The sequence below is a fragment of the Prionailurus viverrinus genome, chromosome F2 (assembly GCF_022837055.1).
Source record: "Prionailurus viverrinus isolate Anna chromosome F2, UM_Priviv_1.0, whole genome shotgun sequence".
NCBI classification, from domain to species: domain Eukaryota; kingdom Metazoa; phylum Chordata; class Mammalia; order Carnivora; family Felidae; genus Prionailurus; species Prionailurus viverrinus.
This window is the reverse complement of record NC_062578.1, coordinates 58,053,087-58,072,820: the sequence shown is the minus strand read 5'-3', so window position 1 is coordinate 58,072,820 and position 19,734 is coordinate 58,053,087. Positions and strand designations below refer to the sequence as shown.

The following is a 19,734-nucleotide window of genomic DNA, read 5'->3' as shown; positions in this document are numbered from 1 at the left end:
TAATATCAAAATTAAAAACAGTAAAGAAAAAACAATTATGTCTTTAAATTATTTTTTCAAATAAAAGTATAACTATAAAGTCTTCAATGTAGTATAAGACACTGGACCTGAAGTAATCTAAAACCTGACTAAAATAAATTGAGAGGAAGAAAAATCACTGAGGCTAATATAGGAGAACAAAAAGGTAAATGGTGTAGAAAATATCATTCATCAGGCATATTTTGAGAGATAACAGGCTTGACAATGGCATAAATGGAGAAAAACATAATATATCTGAAATAAAAAACAACATTGGAAATCTACTAAAGTAATTGAGTTGAATGCTACGGTTATGAGTTAGTTTAAGCTTTCTGAGAGCTGATTATAAGTCTAGTCTTAAACCATCAGACACCATATGAGTCTAGTAAATGTTTAATACCCACTGGGTTATGTAACTATAAATCGTAATGATCCCTTCACTTAGAATGACTGGAATAAACATTGTGATGGGTTTCCAACCAATAAAAGAGCAGTATTTACAAATTTACATCTTGCACAGCAATCCACCATAATTAAAATCTCTACATCATTGTACTTCATGCTATAGAGGTATTATTTTCTGGCATTAAATCAGTATGTATGGGATAATATGCAGTACACAGTAAATAGCCCTCAATGAATATTGTACATTATTAATATTAACCTGAAAAAAAGTATGAGTAGTTCATTTGCTAAAGTGTCTACTTAAATATTTTAGAAAGAGAAGAGAGAAAATTAGGTAGAAAAGAGAATATTTAAATAGTCCACATAAGTCATATTTAACAAGTTTTACAGGTTGTATATTTATTTACATACTTATCTATTATAAGTATGGGAACCTAACTGTGAAATAGAGACAACCTACAGAAATAGGAATAAATATTGTGCTCTGTTTAAAGAAACTCTATTCCCAAAGTGTTTTTTTTTCTTTTGTAATGTTTCTGTGATTTTCAGAGGGGAGCAAGAAGGAAAAGGAAGTGGAGTGGGAATTGAGGTGTACTGTCTTTGGACTGTTCAGCCATATTCTTTCTCATTTACCTACAATAATCTTTAATATTTTACATTTTCCTTGTATAATATTTTATATATGCATGGTATTTGGAAAAATCGATCAATTGTGCTCTTGAAAGATTATTTGAAGATATTTATATCTCACTGAGTAAATCTGAAGCTAAAGGAGTATCTTTTTATGTGCTTGTTTTCTGTATCTCTTTCTCAGTAAAGTGTTTAAAACTTTCTACCCACTTTTTTTTTGAGTTATCTGTAGTCTTACTAATTTGAAAATTATTTCTGTATTGTGGATACACTTCTTTTTTAAATGTGTGCATCAGAAATATTTTCTCCTAGTCCATAGCTTGTCACTTAGTGTTCTTAATGGTATATTTTCATAAGCAGAACTTTAAAAATATGAAGCACAGTTTATCTTTTAATGATTCATGCTTTTTCTCTCTTATTTAAGAAATATCCCACTAATCCACAAGCTTTTCTCCTATGCATTTTCCTGGCAGTTTTAATATTTTTGTGTTTACGTTCATGTCTATGATCAATTTTGAGTTAACATTGTGTACAGTTTGAGATTTTTTTCATTAATTTTTTGTATTAATATATTCAATTACATATCATTTGTTGAGATAATATTCTTTCATCATTTAGTTACCTTGAGTTATTTGCTAAAAATCAATTGGTCATATATTTGTAGATTTATCTCTAGGCTGCCTATTCTGTTCCATTTATCTGTGTGTATATCAGGTCAGTAATACCTCATCATTATTACCATAGATTGATAGTCTAAAATCAACTAGTGTGAATCATCTAATTAAGTTCTTTAAAACAAAAAGTTATTTGAGGTACTTCATGTTTCTACATGAATTTTAGAATAATCCATTTCCAATGAGATTTTTATAGGAGTTGTAATGAATTTATGTATTTATTGGGGAAAATGGCATCATAACCATGTTGATTTTTCGTATAAATGAAGGTGACTTAATCTCTCTATTCACTTAAGTTATCTAAGTATATAGATATTATTTCCTGTCTCTACAGTTTAAAGCATGTGAAAAATGACTTCTATTTTTAATATTTTTCCTGTTTCAATTATTTTTATGATTTGTAAGTAGTACTTTATTTAAAAACTCAATTTTCAATTGCTTATTGCTAAGATGCATAAATACAATTGATATTTTTACATTCATTGTCTATCCTGAGATATGGATAAAGTTATTCAAGAGGTCTACTAGCATTTTATAAATTTATAAAGATTTTCTTCTTTTTGGAAATTTTTATTATTTTAGCGGGAGGAGAGAGAGAGAGAGAGAGAGAGAGAGCAAGTGAGCATTCAAGTGGGGGAGGGGGAGGGAGAGACAGAATCCCAAGAAGGCTCCATTGCTGTCAGTGCAGAGCCTGACATGGGATCAGTCCCATGAACTGTGAGATCATGACCTCAGCTGAAATCAAGAGTCGGATGCCTAACTGACTGAGCCACCCAGCTGCCCCGATTTATAGAGATTTTCCATATAGACAATCAAGTCCTGTGAAAACAAAGACAATTTTATTATTTTTTAAACATTGCTATGTCTTTTCTTTATTTTCTTGTCTTATTGCACTGGCAGTAATTTCCAATTCAGTGTTGAATAGAAATGGTAAGAGTGGACATCTATAATTTGTGTCTGATCTTATGGGAAAAGCAGTGAGTTATTCACCTTTAAGAATTATATCAGAATTACATTAGGTGTATCTTTTTCATGGATGACCTTTATCAGGTTGACTACAACATTTTACGAGTTTGCTGAGACTTTTAAAAATCATAAATAGATGTTTAATTTTTTACAGTGTGAACTTCAGGCTGAGGTTGATTTTTACCTGTGATTGTTCAATTTTACCAGTATCATTTATTGAAAAGGCTATTGTTTACTTTTCAAGTTTGTTTGAACTCTTCTGGGTCCTGTGCCTTGCCATGTACATTTTATAATTATCTTGTGTATGCCTACAGAAAGAATTTACTGGCATTTCAATAGGAATTGCATTAAAACTATAGATTACTTTGGGGGAAATTAATATATTTACCATAATAAGTGTTAAATTCAGGAACATGGCATGTATTTTCATTTATTTACATCCTTGATTTTTATTGCATTTTAAAATATTGCTGATACAAACCCTATAAACGGTTTACTGAATTTACACCTAAATATTTAATTTCATTTGTACAAATTATAAATTGTATTGTGTTTTATTTCAATTTCCAAATGTTCATTGTTATTATTTAGAAATTGAATTGTTATCTAATAGTCATCTTGTATCCAGTGACCAGGCTGAAGGCACTTAATATTTCTAGGGGTTTACTTTGTAGATTGCTTGGAATTTTCTATATAAATAATCATGTCATCTTCAAGTAGGGAAAACTTCTTTCTTTCCAAGATATATTCCTTAAATTCCATATAAGATATATGCCTTATTGACTCACTAGAACTTCTAGTACACTGTTGAATAAGAATCATGGACTCTGTTTCTGATCTTAATAAAAAACCATTAAGTAATTCAACATTAAGTATGATGTTATAGGTTTTTGTACATGCTCTTTATAAAACTGATGTTCCCAGGTGCCTGAGTGGCTCAGTCGGTTAAGTGTTCAACTTCAGCTCAGGTCATGATCTTACTGCTCATGAGTTCAAGCCCCGTGTCAAGCTCTGTGCTTACAGCTGAGTCTGGAGCCTGCTTCCAATTCTGTGTCTCTTCCCCTCTCCCACTCACGCTCTCTTTCTCTCAAAAGTTGATAAATGTTAAAAAATTATAAGGTTGATATTCCCTCTATTCCTTGTTTGCTGAGTTTTAATCATGAATAGATGTTGGAATTTGTGAAATGCTTTTTCTGTGTCTATTAATTTCATCATTTAAATTTTCTTCTATAGCTTGTTGATAAAGTAGATTACATTGATTTTCAAAGATTGAGCCAGATTTATATAATTTGATTATATCTCACTAGGTCATGGTGTGTAATTCTTGCTATACCTTGATGAATTCAATGTGCTAATATTTTATTGAGAGTTTTTGTATCTAAGTTCATGAGAGATGTGGGTCTGCTTTTTGTTTTTATTTTTTATTTTTATTTTTTTTGTTTTTGTATTGACCTTGCCTTGTTTTATTATATACTAACCTTGAGTAATACTAACCTTGTAAAATGAGCTGAGAAGTGTTCCCTCCTCTTCTATTTTCTGGAAAAGAATGGGTACAATTATTGTTAATTCCTTACATGCTTAGCACAATTCTCTATGAAACATGTGCATGTGGAGATTTTTTTCTAGTTTTTAAATTACAGATTCAATTTAGAAATGGTTATAGTACTATTAAACTTTTCTAGTTCATCCTAATTAGATTTTGGTAGTTAGACACACACACATTGTATCTGATTTCCTGAAGCATGTGTGTAGATAAAAGTAGCACTACTCCACAGCAGCCAATTTTTATAAGAAAAATGTCTGGAAGATAAATCAGAGAAATAGGGGATAAGTGGGAAGCCAGATTCAGGTGGAGATGGGGATAAGCAAACGGGGTGTGCAAGTAAAGGGGGAGAGGGGATAAAAAGAGAAGAAAATTTAGTGTAGCCACTTCTCTCATTTGCTTTGCAAATACCTTATAACATCTGGCTTCTGAATAATTGCGCTGCATAGTACAATGCTTAGCTTCTTAATGTTCTTGTTAAAACCACATAGGATTGTGTGTTCTGCAGTTCAGTGACTTTTAAACATCTAACCAAGAACACAGACATCTGTGATAAAAAAGCACAGCCTGGTCAGTGTGAAAGTCTGTACGCTTCACAAACTCATGACTGGCATGGCATACAAGATTAGTGCCTTTAGTGTCGTCTCAGAAATAGATTAATTTTGTTGCTAAAATAATTTTATAATTTATAATAGTTGGAAATGGGAAAGTGATTGTTAAAATAAAATTAAAAATTCTGTGTTAAAACTTTAAAAAATCTAGAACGGGGGATATGGTTACAAAACAACAATTCATAATCTTTTTCACTGGGGTAACTTCCCTCATTCTCAAAGACATTTTTTGGTGGCTAATATTTACTAGAACACACTTTGAGAAATGTTATAATAGGATATTAACTAATCTGATTAGCATCTTTTCATTATGTATACTTTGAAATGGGCTTATGGATTCAGAGATAAATCCAATGTGGATCCTGCTTCCAACTCCTTATCATTTATAGACTATGTACAATATAATAATAATAAAATTGTGATAAGTGCCATAAGAAGAGTTTTATTTAGCAAGTGCTTTTGATGATCAGGTAACAAAAAGACAACTTCTGGTCAAGGGAAATGAAGTAGACTTATGGATATAGAATTTTAGATTCATCTTGAATAAAGAAAAGAACTAAAGCATATGATAATGGTATGAAATATAATTACTAATATATATAAAACTAAAGGCAAATACATAGGTACTAAAAGAGGGCATGTGCCCAAACAGCTTATATTCAGGTATTTTCTTGATAAATAACATCAGCTTTCACCTACTATTCATCAATCATTGTGCTCAGCACCAGGAATTTGATAACCTACCTTCAAAGTAAATGTAAACTAGTGAAAATAGAAAACTTTCTATTGTACAAAATAATAAGAGTTGTGATAGGACTATGCAAAGGTGCTCTGTGAGGACAGAGGAGATTGGGTATTTATCTCTACCTTGAAACTACAAGCCTGGCTTCATTGAATATATATAAAATATATATAAGAAGTATTATTATATGTATTTACCTTCATTTGTTTACTTATATGCATATTTTGCCTAAAGACAAGTTCATGAAAGGGCCGTGGGTTAAGATGGAAGAATGGATTTCAGGAATTAATTACAGCTCAAAGTAGGACAATTGATTTAACAAAATCTTGGAGAACAGAAGAAGCGTGAGGAATAAATCTTATCTCAGTGCCAGAGAAAGAAGGAGGTCAAAAGAGGTAAAAGAGGGAAAGAGGGAGACAGAGACAGCAAGAGAGAGAAAGAAATAAAATTAGGAGAGTGTGGGAGAACTGTGTTGGGAGAGTGAGGAGTCACGCAGGTGATGATATGAATAATTATGGGTTTGAAGTTAGCCTGGGCCTATGGGTACCAATGATGAGGAAAGACAGATCATTAGGTTTGAATGATTTTACAGCACTAGAAAGATTTAAAAAAAAAAAAACAGATGTTAGAGCTCCAAAGATGACACCTGTTGTTGCAAGTGCTAACTTTGAATAGTTGACAACCAGAGACTGAGAGATAACAGCAATAAAGGTCTGAAAAGAGAGTTATAAGCCAAAGACATAGGCTCAGAATAGTGTTAGGGACTTCTGAAAAATGATAAAGACCTGTGGTTCTCTTAATTTTCTTACACTTAACTGCCCAAGTTTTTTTTTCTTGTAACAATTATTATCATATTCTCTAGGGGACTATCTACAATAGAAAATGTCACATGTGATTTTAAATATCAGCTTATGATTTAGTTATTTATTTCTGCAGAAAATTATATAAATAAAAAGATTCACAAAGATTAATATTGGAAAGTGACACTGTATTATTGTATTTCTACATTGAATATGCAATGAAATTTGATGTCATTTTTAATTTACTATGTCTGTTCAAATTTATCAATTACTTATGAGACAGGTTTTGAATTCATCTTGGATACAAATAATAATGGTGGTTCCAAAGTTATGACATTTATCATTATCATGATTTTCTTTGATGTAATTCTCCTAAAATCCAGTTTATAATTTGAGATAAAATAATCATGAGTGTGGCTGTTCTGAGTGTAAAATGACATTAGAACAATTGAGACCTCATTTCTAGAGGTTTCTTTATCATGTTATTCTCATATTTTTCTTAATATGAAATTTATTGTCAAATTGGTTTCCATACAACACCCAGTGCTCATCCCAACAGATGCCCTCCTCAATACCCATCACCCACTCACCACTCCCTCCCACCCCCCAAAAAATCTCAGTTTGTTCTCAGTTTTTAGGATTCTTTTATGTTTTGGCTTCCTCCCTCTCTAGCCATTTTGATTTTCCTTCCCCTCCCCCTTGGTCTTCTGTTAAGTTTCTCAGGATTCACACAGGAGTGAAAACATATGGAATCTTTCCTTCTCTGTATGAACTATTTCACTTAGCATCACACTCTCCAGTTCCATCCACGTTGCTATAAAAGGCCATATTTCATTCTTTCCCATTGCCACGTAGTATTCCATTGTGTATATAAACCACAATTCCTTTATCCATTCGTCAGTTGATGGACATTTAGGCTCTTTCCATAATTTAGCTATTGTTGAGAGTGTTGCTATAAACATTGGGGTACAAGTGCCCCTATGCATCAGCATTCCTGTATCCCTTGGGTAAATTCTTAGCAGTGCTACTGCTGGGTCATAGGATAGGTCTATTTTTAGTTTTTTGAGGAACCACCACAATGTTTTCCAGAGTGGCTGCACCAGTTTGCATTCACACCAACAGTGCAAGAGGGTTCCCGTTTCTCTACGTCCTCGCCAGCATCTATAGTCTCCTGTTTTGTTCATTTTAGCTACTCTGACTGGCATGAAGTGATATCTGAGTTGTGGTTTTGATTTGTATTTATTTCCCTGATGAGGAGCAATGTTGAGCATCTTTTCATGTGCCTGTTGGCCATCCAGATGTCTTCTTTAGAGAAGTGTCTATTCATGTTATCTGCCCATTTCTTCACTGGATTATTTGTTTTTCGGGTGTGGAGTTTGGTGAGCTCTTGATAGATTTTGGATACTAGCCCTTTGTCCGATATGTCATTTGCAAATATCTTTTCCCATTCCGTTGGTTGCCTTTTAGTTTTGTTGATTGTTTCCTTTGCTGTGCAGAAGATTTTTATCTTCATGAGGTCCCAATAGTTGATTTTTGCTTTTAATTCCCTTGTCTTTGGAGATGTATCAAGTAAGAAATTGCTGAGGCTGAGATCAGAGAGGTTTTTTCCTGCTTTCTCCCCTAGTGTTTGGATGGTTTCCTGTCTCACATTCAGGTCCTTTATCCATTTTGAGTTTATTTTTGTGAATGGTGTGAGACAGTGGTCTAGTTTCATTCTTCTGCATGTTGCTGTCCAGTTCACCCAGCACCATTTGTTAAAGAGACTGTCTTTTTTCCATTGGATGTTCTTTCCTGCTTTGTCAAAGATGAGTTGGCCATACGTTTGTGGGTCTAGTTCTGGGGTTTCTATTCTATTCCATTGGTCTATGTGTCTGTTTTGGTGCCAATACCATGCTGTCTTGATGATTACAGCTTTGTAGTAGAGGCTAAAGTCTGGGATTGTGATGCCTCCTGCTCTGGTCTTCTTCTTCAAAATTACTTTGGCTATTCGGGGCCTTTTGTGGTTCCATATGAATTTTAGGATTGCTTGTTTCAGCTTCAAGAAGAATGCTGGTGCAATTTTGATTGGGATTGCATTGAATATGTAGATAGCTTTGGGTAGTATTGACATTTTGACAATATTTTTCTCCCAATCCATGAGCATGGAATGTTTTTCCATTTATTTAAATCTTCTTCAATTTCCTTCATAAGCTTTCTATAGTTTTCAGCATACAGATGTTTTCCATCTTTGATTAGATTTATTCCTATGTATTTTATGCTTCTTGGTGCAATTGTGAATGGGATCAGTATCTTTATTTGTCTTTATGTTGCTTCATTGTTAGTGTATAAGGATGCAACTGATTTCTGTACATTGATTTTGTATCCTGCGACTTTGCTGAATTCATGTATCAATTCTAGCAAACTTGTGGTGGACTCTATCGGATTTTCCACGTAAAATATCATGTCATCTGCAAAAAGTGAAAGCTTAACTTCATCTTTGCCAATTTTGATGCCTTTGATTTCCTTTTGTTGTATGATTGCTGATGCTAGAATTTCCAACACTATGTTAAAAAACAGCAGTGAGAGTGGACAACCCTGTCGTGTTCCTGATGTCAGGGAAAAAGCTCTAAGTTTTTCCCCACTGAGGATGATATTAGCTGTGGGCTTTTCATAAATGGCTTTTATGATGTTTAAGTATGTTCCCTCTATCCCGACGTTCTCAAGGGTTTTTATTAAGAAAGGATGCTGAGTTTTTCAAATGCTTTTTCTGCATCGATTGACAGGATCATATGGTTCTTATCTCTTCTTTTAAATGTTTTTTTTTTTTTTTTTTTTTTTTTTTTTTCTCAACATTTTTATTTATTTCTGGGACAGAGAGAGACAGAGCATGAACGGGGGAGGGGCAGAGAGAGAGGGAGACACAGAATCGGAAACAGGCTCCAGGCTCCGAGCCATCAGCCCAGAGCCTGACGCGGGGCTCGAACTCACGGACCGCGAGATCGTGACCTGGCTGAAGTCGGACGCTTAACCGACTGCGCCACCCAGGCGCCCCCTCTTATCTCTTCTTTTATTAATGTGATGTATCAGATTGATTGATTTGCAAATGTCGAACCACCCTGCAGCCCAGGAATGAATCTCACTTGATCATGGTGAAAAATTCTTTTTATATGCTGTTGAATTCGATTTGCTAGTATCTTATTGAGAATTTTTGCATCCATATTCATCAGGGATATTGACTGTAGTTCTCTTTTTTTTTATTGGGTCTCTGGTTTAGGAATCAAAGTAATGTTGGATTCATAGAATGAGTGTGGAAGTTTTCCTTCCCTTTCTGTTTTTTGGAACAGCTTGAGAAGAATAGGTATTTCTCTGCTTTAAATGTCTGGTGGAATTCCCTAGGGAAGCCATCTGGTCCTGGATTCTTATTTGTTGGGAGATTTTTGATAACTGATTCAATTTCTTCACTCGTTATGGGTCTGTTCAAGCTTTCTGTTTCTTCCTGTTTAAGTTTTGGAAGTGTGTGGGAATTTAGGAATTTTCCCATTTCTTCCAGGTTGTCCAGTTTGTTGGCATATAATTTTTCATAGTATTCCCTGATAATTGCTTGTATTTCTGAGGGATTGGTTGTAATAATTCCATTTTCATTCATGATTTTATCTATTTGGGTCATCTCCCTTTTGTTTTTGAGAAGCCTGGCTAGAGGTTTATCAATTTTGTTTATTTTTTCAAAAAACCAACTCTTGGTTTCATTGATCTGCTCTCCAGTTTTTTTTAGATTCTATATTGTTTATTTCTGCTCTGATCTTTATTATTTCTCTTCTTCTGCTGGGTTTGTGGTGTCTTTGTTGTTTTGCTTCTATTTCCTTTAGGTGTGCTGTTAGATTTTGTATTTGGGATTTTTCTTGTTTCTGGAGATGGGCCTGGATTGCAATGTATTTTCCTCTCAGGACTGCCTTCACTGCATCCCAAAGCGTTTGGATTGTTGTATTTTCATTTTCATTTGTTTCCATATATTTTTAAATTTCTTCTCTAATTGCGTGGTTGACCCATTCATTCTTTAGTAGGGTATTCTTTAACCTCCATGCTTTTGGAGGTTTTCCAGACTTTTTCTTGTGGTTGATTTCAAGCTTCATCTCATTGTGGTCTGAAAGTATGCATGGTATGATCTCAATTCTTGTTGTGACCCAGTATGTGATCTATCGTGGAGAAGGTTCCATGTGCACTCAAGAAGAAAGTATATTCTGTTGCTTTGGGATACAGAGTTCTAAATATTTCTGTCATGTCCATCTGATCCAGTGTTTCATTCAGGGCCCTTGTTTCTTTATTGATCTTGTGTCTAGATGATCTATCCATTGTTGTAAGTGGAGTATTAAAGTCCCCTGCAATTACCACTTTTAAATCAATAAGGTTGCTTATGTTTGTGATCAATTGTTTTATATATTTGGGGGGTCCTGTATTCGGCACGTAGACATTTATAATTGTTAGCTCTTCCTGATGGATAGACTCTGTAATTGTTATATAATGCCCTTCTTCATCTCTTGTTACAGTCTTTAATTTAAAGTCTAGTTTGTCTGATATAAGTATGGCTACTCGAGCTTTCTTTTGACTTCCAGTAGCATGACAGATAGTTCTCCATCCCCTCACTTTCAATCTGAAGGTGTCCTCAGGTCTAAAATGAGTCTCTTGTAGACAGCAAATAGATGGGTCCTGTTTTTTTATCCGTTCTGATGCCCTATGTCTTTTGGTTGGAGCATTTAGTCCATTTACATTCAGTGTTACTATAGAAAGATATGGGTTCAGAGTCATTGTGATGTCCGTAGGTTTCATGCTTGTAGCGATGTCTCTGGTACTTTGTCTCACAGGATCCCCCTTAGGATCTCTTGTAGGGCTGGTTTAGTGGTGACAAATTCCTTCAGTTTTTGTTTGTTTGGGAAAACCTTTATCTGTCCTTCTATTCCGAATGACAGACTTGCTGGATAAAGGATTCTCGGCTGCATTTTTTTTCTGTTCATCACATTGAAGATCTCCTGCCATTCCTTTCTGGCCTGCCAAGTCTCAGTAGACAGATCTGTCATGAGTCTTATCGGTCTCCCTTTATATGTTAGAGCATGTTTATCCCTAGCTGCTTTCAGAATTCTCTTTATCCTTGTATTTTTCCAGTTTCACTATGATATGTTGTGCAGAAGATTGATTCAAGTTATGTCTGAAGGGAGTTCTCTGTGCCTCTTGGATTTCAATGCCTTTTTCCTTCCCCATATCTGGGGATTTCTCAGCTATTATTTCTTCAAGTACACCTTCAGCACCTTTCCCTCTGTCTTCCTCCTCTGGAATCCCAATTATGTGTACATTATTTTGTTTAATTATGACACTTAGTTCTCTAATTTTCCCCTTATACTCCTAGATTTTTTTAACTCTCTTTTTCTCAGCTTCTTCTTTTTCCATAATTTTATCTTCTAATTCACCTATTATCTCCTCTGCCTCTTCAATCCAAGCTGTGGTCGCCTCCATTTTATTTTGCAGCTCATTTATTGCATTTTTCAGCTCCTCCTGACTGTTAGTCCCTTGATCTCTGTAGTAATAGATTTTCTGCTGTCCTCTATACTTTTTTCAAGCCCAGCGATTAATTTTTTTTTTATTTTTTTAAATTTCTTTTTTAACGTTTTTATTTTTGAGACAGAGAGAGACAGAGCATGAATGGGGGAGGGGCAGAGAGAGAGGGAGACACAGAATCGGAAGCAGGCTCCAAGCTCTGAGCCATCAGCCCAGAGCCCGACGCGGGGCTCGAACTCACGGACCGTGAGATCGTGACCTGAGCTGAAGTCGGCCGCTTAACCGACTGAGCCACCCAGGCGCCCCATTTTTTTTTAATAATATGACTATTATTTTAAATTCATTTTCTGCTATCTTGCTTAAATCATTTTTCATCAGTTCGTTAGCTGTTGCTACTTCCTGGAGTTTCTTTTGAGGAGAATTCTTCTGTTTCATCATTTTGGATAGTCCCTGGGGTGGTGCGGAACTGCAGGGCACTTCCCCTTTCTGTCTGGAGTAACTTGTGTTGGTGGGCGGGGCCGCAGTCAGACCTGATGTCTGCCCCCAGCCCACTGCTGGGGCCACAGTCAGACTGGTGTGTACCTTCTCTTCGCCTCTCCCAGGGGCAGGACTTCCGTGGAGTGGTTTGGCCTCTGTCTGGGCTACTTGCACACTGCCAGGCTTGTGCTGCTTCAAGGGTGTCTGGTGTATTAGCCAGGGTGGATCTGCAAGGTGAACAGGGGCAGGAGGGGCAGGCTCCCCTTGCTTTGCCTTCAGTGGTCTGCTTTAGGAGGGTCCCTGTGACACCGGGAGGGAGGCAGACCTGTCCGAGTGATGGATCTGCAGAAGCACAGCATTGTGTGTTTGCACAGTGCAAGCAAGCTCGTGAGGGGAACTGGTTCCCTTTGGTTTTTGGCTGGGGGATGGGCGAAGGAGATGGTGGTGGCGAGCGCCTTTGTTCCCCGCCAAGCTGAGTTCTGTTGTCCGGGGCTCAACAACTCTCCCTCCCGTTGTCCTTTAGCCCTCCTGCTCTTAGAGCAGAGCTGTTGACTTATAACATTCCAGATGTTAAGTCCTACTGGCTATCAGAACACACTCTCTCTGGCCCCTCCACTTTTGCAAGCCAGACTTGGGGGCTCTGCCTTGCCGGGTGGGCTGGTTGCCCCTCATCTGCCCTGGCTCTCTCCCGCCAGTCCATGAAGTGTGCACCGCCTCTCTCCCCTTCCTACCCTCTTCTGCAGGCCTCTCGTCTCTGCTTGGCTCAGAGAGTCCGTTCTGCTAGTCTTCTGGCAGTTTTCTGGCTAAATTAGGCAGATGTGGGTGGAATCTAAGCGATTAGCTGGACACAGTGAGCCCAGTGTCCTCCTACACTGCCATCTTCACCTCTATTCTCACATTTTTTGTACATCATTTGCCACTGTCTGAAATTATCTTATTGATTTATTTATGTTACCTTCTTTATTTTCATTTGCAAGATTATGGATCTTCTTTGTCTTATTTACTGCTGTATTTACTACTATACCCTTAGTATCAGGTGTTTATCTTACAGTAAGTGCTCAGTAAATAACTGTTGAATGCACTTAGTCTCTTCATTACCAAGAGATGATTCTCACCGACATTATGCTAGAACAAATGCATATATGCTTACCTTCAAATGACCATGGTGATATGACATAGCGATAATGAGTTGTGTCTAGGAAATGTCTCCTTTAGTATTTAAGAAGTTAATTATCTAAATTAATTTGATGGAATCTTTCTAGGCAGCATTTAATCTCAATCCTCCATTTGCAAGATGTCCTGATAACATGAAGTATGGTGAAGAAATCTCTACGTGCATTTACCTGCTTGTTCCATAAGACATAAACAAAACCATATTGTGTACATTATCTTCAAATAATGTGAGATACTAGAGGGAGAGATGCTGTGGTGCCCTTGCTTTCTGGTTTGGTGTCTTGGCTTACCTACAGTGATGCTTCATAAACTGACACTTGAGACTGTCAGGAATGTCTTCTTAAATCGTCCTGTTATATTACCATTATTTGCTCCATCTTGTGCATTATGCTGCTGGCTACTGCAGCTCTTTATTCCCACCTTTCTCAGTTGCTGAAGGTGAATTCAGGTTACAAACTTTATAGTTCTATAGTAGCTATTACTTGCCTTTCCTGTACTCTATTGCTGAAATTATCTTTGCTGTCCCTGGGAAAGATGGGAAGTTTATCCTTTTTATTGTCTGCTTCATCTTCTTTCCTCTCTGACTTTTCTTGATGTCCTTGTTGTTTCTCATTTAGTGGATCTTCTAAGGGCCTCTCTCCAAACTCTGTACTTTAATGTGTTACAACCATCCATGTGTTATGGTCTCATTATACTTAGAAATGTGTACAACCTGTCAAAAATAATTTAAACTTTCCCTAATGGGTATTTATGGGCATTGAATCAAGGAATTGAAGAGAACCAAATTGTAAATCAAAATCTGGCATGGAACATGCTATTCTCTCGAAAATATAATTGTATCAAATATAAATACTTTTTTCATTGAATTGCTTTTGAACCAAACCAACCAACAGGCAAACAAAAATAAACATCACCTGGAAAATTTTGAGAGTAAAGAAGTAAAACCTTAAAACTTGAGTCTTAAAATTATACAAGTATATTACCTGCATATTTTTTTGCTAAATTCAGATATAAAAAAAAGGAGCCAGGTGTGCCAATAAGCAGAATCACCCCTCTGAAAAGAGAAAATAGGGCCTTAATAGGGAAACATTAAAGAAGATGCATTCCAAATCAGAAGGACAGATGAGAAATCTATGTGATAGAACCCATCTTGTTCATGTTAGAATCAAGAGCATCAGATTACACAGTAACACTGCCAAGAACATTTTATATACCTTTGCATATACCTGGGCCCACAATGATTCATTAAAGTTTAATTCAGGGGCACCTGGGTGTCTCAGTTGGTTAAAGGCTGGACTCTCTATTCTGGCTCAGGTCATGATCTCACGGTCCATGGGATTGCACTAACAGTGCAGAGCCTGCTTGGGATTCTCTCTTTCTCTCCCCCACCCTCTCCACCCCCCACCCCCTCAAAATAAATAAATAAATGTTAAAAAAAGATGTATTCATATTTCTATGCATGGCAGATAGTTATCCACAAAAAGTGATGGCTAATTCCCAAACATCTTGGGAAAGATGGGTTTTGGGGAGAAATGAGAGACGGTGTGGGATAAAGGGTCCTTGCATCACCATTTATACACCTCGCCACTGAATAATGTGTACAAAGCCTATTTAATCTCCCCCTAGTGGTTCCCAAGAATGACTGCCTGCAAAATACTGAGAGAAGAGCTGTAATCAACCCCCCACCCCAACACACACACACACACACACACACACACACACACACACACACACAAGCTGTTTTGTCTCCTGTTGAAGAAAAGTGAAAGCTTTGAAGAATAATAAAGATAAATCATATACTGGTTATTAGGAAACCTTAATGAAGATCTCTTCTTCACTAGGTAGTAGTCTTGCTTTTTGAGGATCTTTTACCTTGGTTTTATAGCACACACCTAGGATTTAAATGACTAGGTATATGAGGGTAATATCCCTTCATCAAATGAAATTAGAAACTGCTACTCTGGAAGTCTTCAAAAGATACAGAGCAAGAGAGTTACTTCATATGTTGACCATGACCCGTATCTGGGGCATAGTTTCAAAGTTTTGTTTTGAGCACCCTGTGTAAGGAAACTATGAAATGGTACCATTGTGACTATATATATGGAGAATAAATACACATTTAAAATACAATCTGTTTTCTGTCTATCAATTGGGGCAGACCTCCGGTGTATTATAGAAGTATATGTTATAATGAAAGCTAATCATGAAAATTTATAGTATTGTAAAATCCCATTAAATGAGTGCTTGCCCTGTGAAAAGAAATTGGGAAATTTGCCATCAAATGTAAATTATTGAAAATATATTAGGTGGAAAAAGTATATCTATTTTCTAACTATGCTGTATCAATATGTACTTGAGGAGCATAATGACCAGCACCATTAGCTCAGCCTCCATTATGTTTATTATTACCTAGGCAATACATTTGGGTGAATCAAAAATCATACCCAGTTCAGTTTATTTTGTTAATAAATGTGGCCTGCTTAGAACAGCACATGTTTGGAATGACACTGTTCGATGATTGACTTTCCTATACATAAAATAACTATTTTTGCTGAAACAATTAAAAATGCAAAGTCATAAATATTGGGTACAGGTAGACATTTTTGGGGGTCCTAATTCAGAGAAAACATTTACTGCTGAAAAGTTTTTAATGATTTTTTGTTGTTGTCTTCCGTAACTCAGGTTATCTGGAATGAATATACCACCACCAATTATCAGCAACAAAAACTGGCTCAGACTGCATTTTGTTACAGACAGCAATCACCGATATCGTGGATTTAGTGCTCCATATCAAGGTACATTTAATGAATACCTTTGCCTCTTTTGATTTGTGAAATGATTTTGGTATATACAGCTACATTTTGCGATAGAAGCAAAATATCTTGTGCCTTAATAAATGGTAATTTAAATAAGCCAAAATGGTCATTCACTTGGTGAGGCAACAATGTGATAATAACTAAATTACAATAGAAAAGTTAGTTGGTTTTTATAGCACAGTGTTCTAAATGAAGAGTATTATGACCTCTAAAAAGTAGTATGTAACAGATATAATGTTTTCCTTTAATAAAGTGGTTCAGCAATCGGACATGCTTCCTAAATCTGCACCACAGAACACTGCAGAAAACCTGAAGTTGTGAATAGGCTCCCCATCAAACAAAATCCATTTTCATATACAGTGTTTGCTATTGCTAGTTTAATAAACCTTCTTAGGATTATTATCCTAACAATTTTTATTAGCAGGCATAATTTTGAATGAGTGAGGTACAGTATTTGATGTAGTAGCTTGAAAACACTCTTGGTTTAGAACAAAATTGTTATGAATAGGGAGTGTTAATGAAAATTTGACTTCTATAATGTTTAGTAATATTATGTAGGTTTAGTGTACTTTATCTTCAGACTACTTATGTAAATAAATCATTTCATTCTCAGTAGTGTATCAGCTACTGTTAATGGAATCGTGAGCACTGCCCCAGTTACATTTTTCCATTTATCTGTTTTTTTGTTTTTGTTTTTGTTTTGTTTTTTTTTAATGCTTTCCTTTTTAGTAGTCTTAAGTCTTAGGCACATTCAACTTTAATATGGTGACTTGAGGCAGCTTAGAGTTAATACCTAAAATGTTATTAGGCCACATACTGTTTTCTGGAATACAAATTTCAACACTTAATTTATATTTTGAAGACCAGTAACCTATCTATAGCTGTCCTATCAATAGGATTTCTGACAATAGTAGTAACAGATTCATGTCATTGGTATTTTGACATTTATAATAATGTATTGGATATCACTGTAATAAAAATCCCAATGATAATAACTTAAAAGTAAATATTTTAGGCAAGAGCCACTGTAGAAAAATCTGTAATTTCTATTGCTAATGTAGTTAATTTGAATGGAAGCATGGATGCAAATATGTTCTCAAGTCTATGTATTTCTCATAATAGAATACATTAATCATTATAAAATACTGTATTTTAAAATTGAAAATTAAATATGCATAGAAAATTATTTTTATATATTTTATTAAAAATAACTGTCCAGGGCATAGAAACTTGAATCTTACCAATTTCAGTCAGTGTCACTTTAAATTTGAAATAATATTTTGCTGCATTTCCAATTTCAATTTCTAAATTTGTTGCGTACTTAGGGAATCAGAGGAAGTGTTTATTGAAAAAACAATAATATTGTGGAGCCTCTTTATCTCTGGGTTGACCCCTTCCTTTGTGGAGTTTTCCAGCCACATGATTTTATGTCTCTAATTCCCCCTCAGCAATGAGTTAAAGCAGATGGCACAGCAGAAACTCACAAGACTATCATCTTTGACTCACGTGGTGATCTTTTCTACTAGATTCATGAAATCTTTCAGTCAGATGGTCCTCTTCCTTATCTGAATAGAAATAAGGTAGCAATTATTTCAAATTTATGTGTACAAACTGGAGGAAAAAAATGATCTCCTTTTTCAAAAATAAAAGGGTACTTTTTATATGCTTTATGTTCATGAAACTGGTATCTTTAGATAGCATTGTTTTGCATCATAAGGCAATGTTGCAAAGCTGCCAGTGGATTTGTGTATTTAATTATTTTCAGTATTCTACTCGCTGATCTTACATTTACTTTAATAGTACCTTCAGATTCAATTTGATTTTCTAGCGTTGCCTATCTAGTTTCAGGACCAAATAAGAACATAACAATGAATTCACTGTAGTAAAATAGAAAGCAAGTGTTTTAGGGGGTATGACTTTTTTTTTCTATTTTCTGCAGGAAAAAAGAGCTCAAAAGAGGGTGGTTTTTGGTGTGATCTGTATCTATAAAATATAGAAGAAATAAAGTCGTCTAAGAAAATGGAAGCTATGATTTTATATGATCATGGAAAAGTTTATAATATAAAAACCCACCTTTACACAGATCCTGTTAAAACTTTCCTGATTTAGGCCTGATTATGTCCAAATATTATTTTACCTAGACAACATAAATTCAGTTAAAGCAATTCTTGAAAATTATAAGCAAATAAAGAAATTTGGACTAAAAAGTAAATAATAAGCTAACTTAGATAGCTGTAAAATTCATAATTCTGACATGCTGAAATACATGCCCTGGCAAGAAACAGTAATCATGCTAATTTACATTGTACCACGCTACCATTTAATTTTAGCAGTATCTAGATTAAAATCAATTAAAGAGAAAAAAATTATGGAATGTACTGTACAAAAGTCACAGCCAGGTCTCCATGAGGTATGGTTTCTTAGCATTTACTTACTTTTGAGAGACAGAGAAACAGAGCATGAGCAGGAGAGCGGCAGAGAGAGAGGAAAACACAGAATCTGAAGCAGGCTCCAGGCTCTGAGCTATCAGCACAGATCCTGACGTGGGGCTCAAACTCAGGAACCTTTGAGATCACGACCTGAGCTGAAGTCGGTCACTTAACCGACTGAACCACCCGGGTGCCCCTAGTGGTGTACTCAATACATATTGAGTACTTAATGATTATTATTGAGCTATCTGTCTTTTTTAATTCATTTAATGTTTTATTGAAACTCTAGGTTTCCGAAGACTGATTATTTTCCTGATGGTATTTCTGTTTAACCTGTGTTCTTTATAAAATATCATGAAAATTAACTGCAAGCTTATTAAAGGTTCCTGAATGAATAGCATCGGTGTTTTATAACGTGTCCCATAATGGAGTCACACTGACATGCTTTCCTCAAAAAAGCCTCCTTTAAATTGTGTTAGAAGCCAGCTTCATGATTGGTTTAGATGTTATAATTTAAATAGGGTTAAGTAGAGGTTGTGGATAACACACTAATAAATGTAGTTCTGTTCTAACTCAAAAAACCTAAGAAAAGACTTGATTTAAATAAAATGCCTTTGATATGCAAATAGCTTCTGCCTCCCCAGATCCCACACTGAATATTGTCCACTTCTATCTAAAATAAACAGACCATCTCTTTTTTCCCCTCTGAGTTTATTTATATTGGAAAACCCTTCTTTGAAAACTCTATTATTATCTCTACTGGGGTTTTAAATTTTTTCCTCTTTAATTTTCAACTCTGCCCCCCCCCAAAAAACTCATTTCAGTTTCATTTCACTATATTAGTTTTTATGTTGTAAATTCTTGCTTTATTCAAGTTTCATTAAAACTCTTCTAATGAGAACTTGGATGTGCTTCTTCACATAT

General features: G+C 35.4%; 1 protein-coding gene across 2 annotated transcripts in view; it reads left to right on the top strand.

The window, feature by feature from the left end:
• The window catches only part of CSMD3 (CUB and Sushi multiple domains 3), a 1,270,863-nt gene that overhangs the window by 454,210 nt on the left and 796,919 nt on the right, over nucleotides 1-19,734 (top strand). For both annotated transcript variants that reach the window (XM_047842282.1, XM_047842281.1), the window contains exon 6: nucleotides 16,248-16,360. In XM_047842282.1, the coding sequence (XP_047698238.1) occupies nucleotides 16,248-16,360 (113 nt within the window). The remainder of the gene's footprint in view (nucleotides 1-16,247; nucleotides 16,361-19,734) is intronic.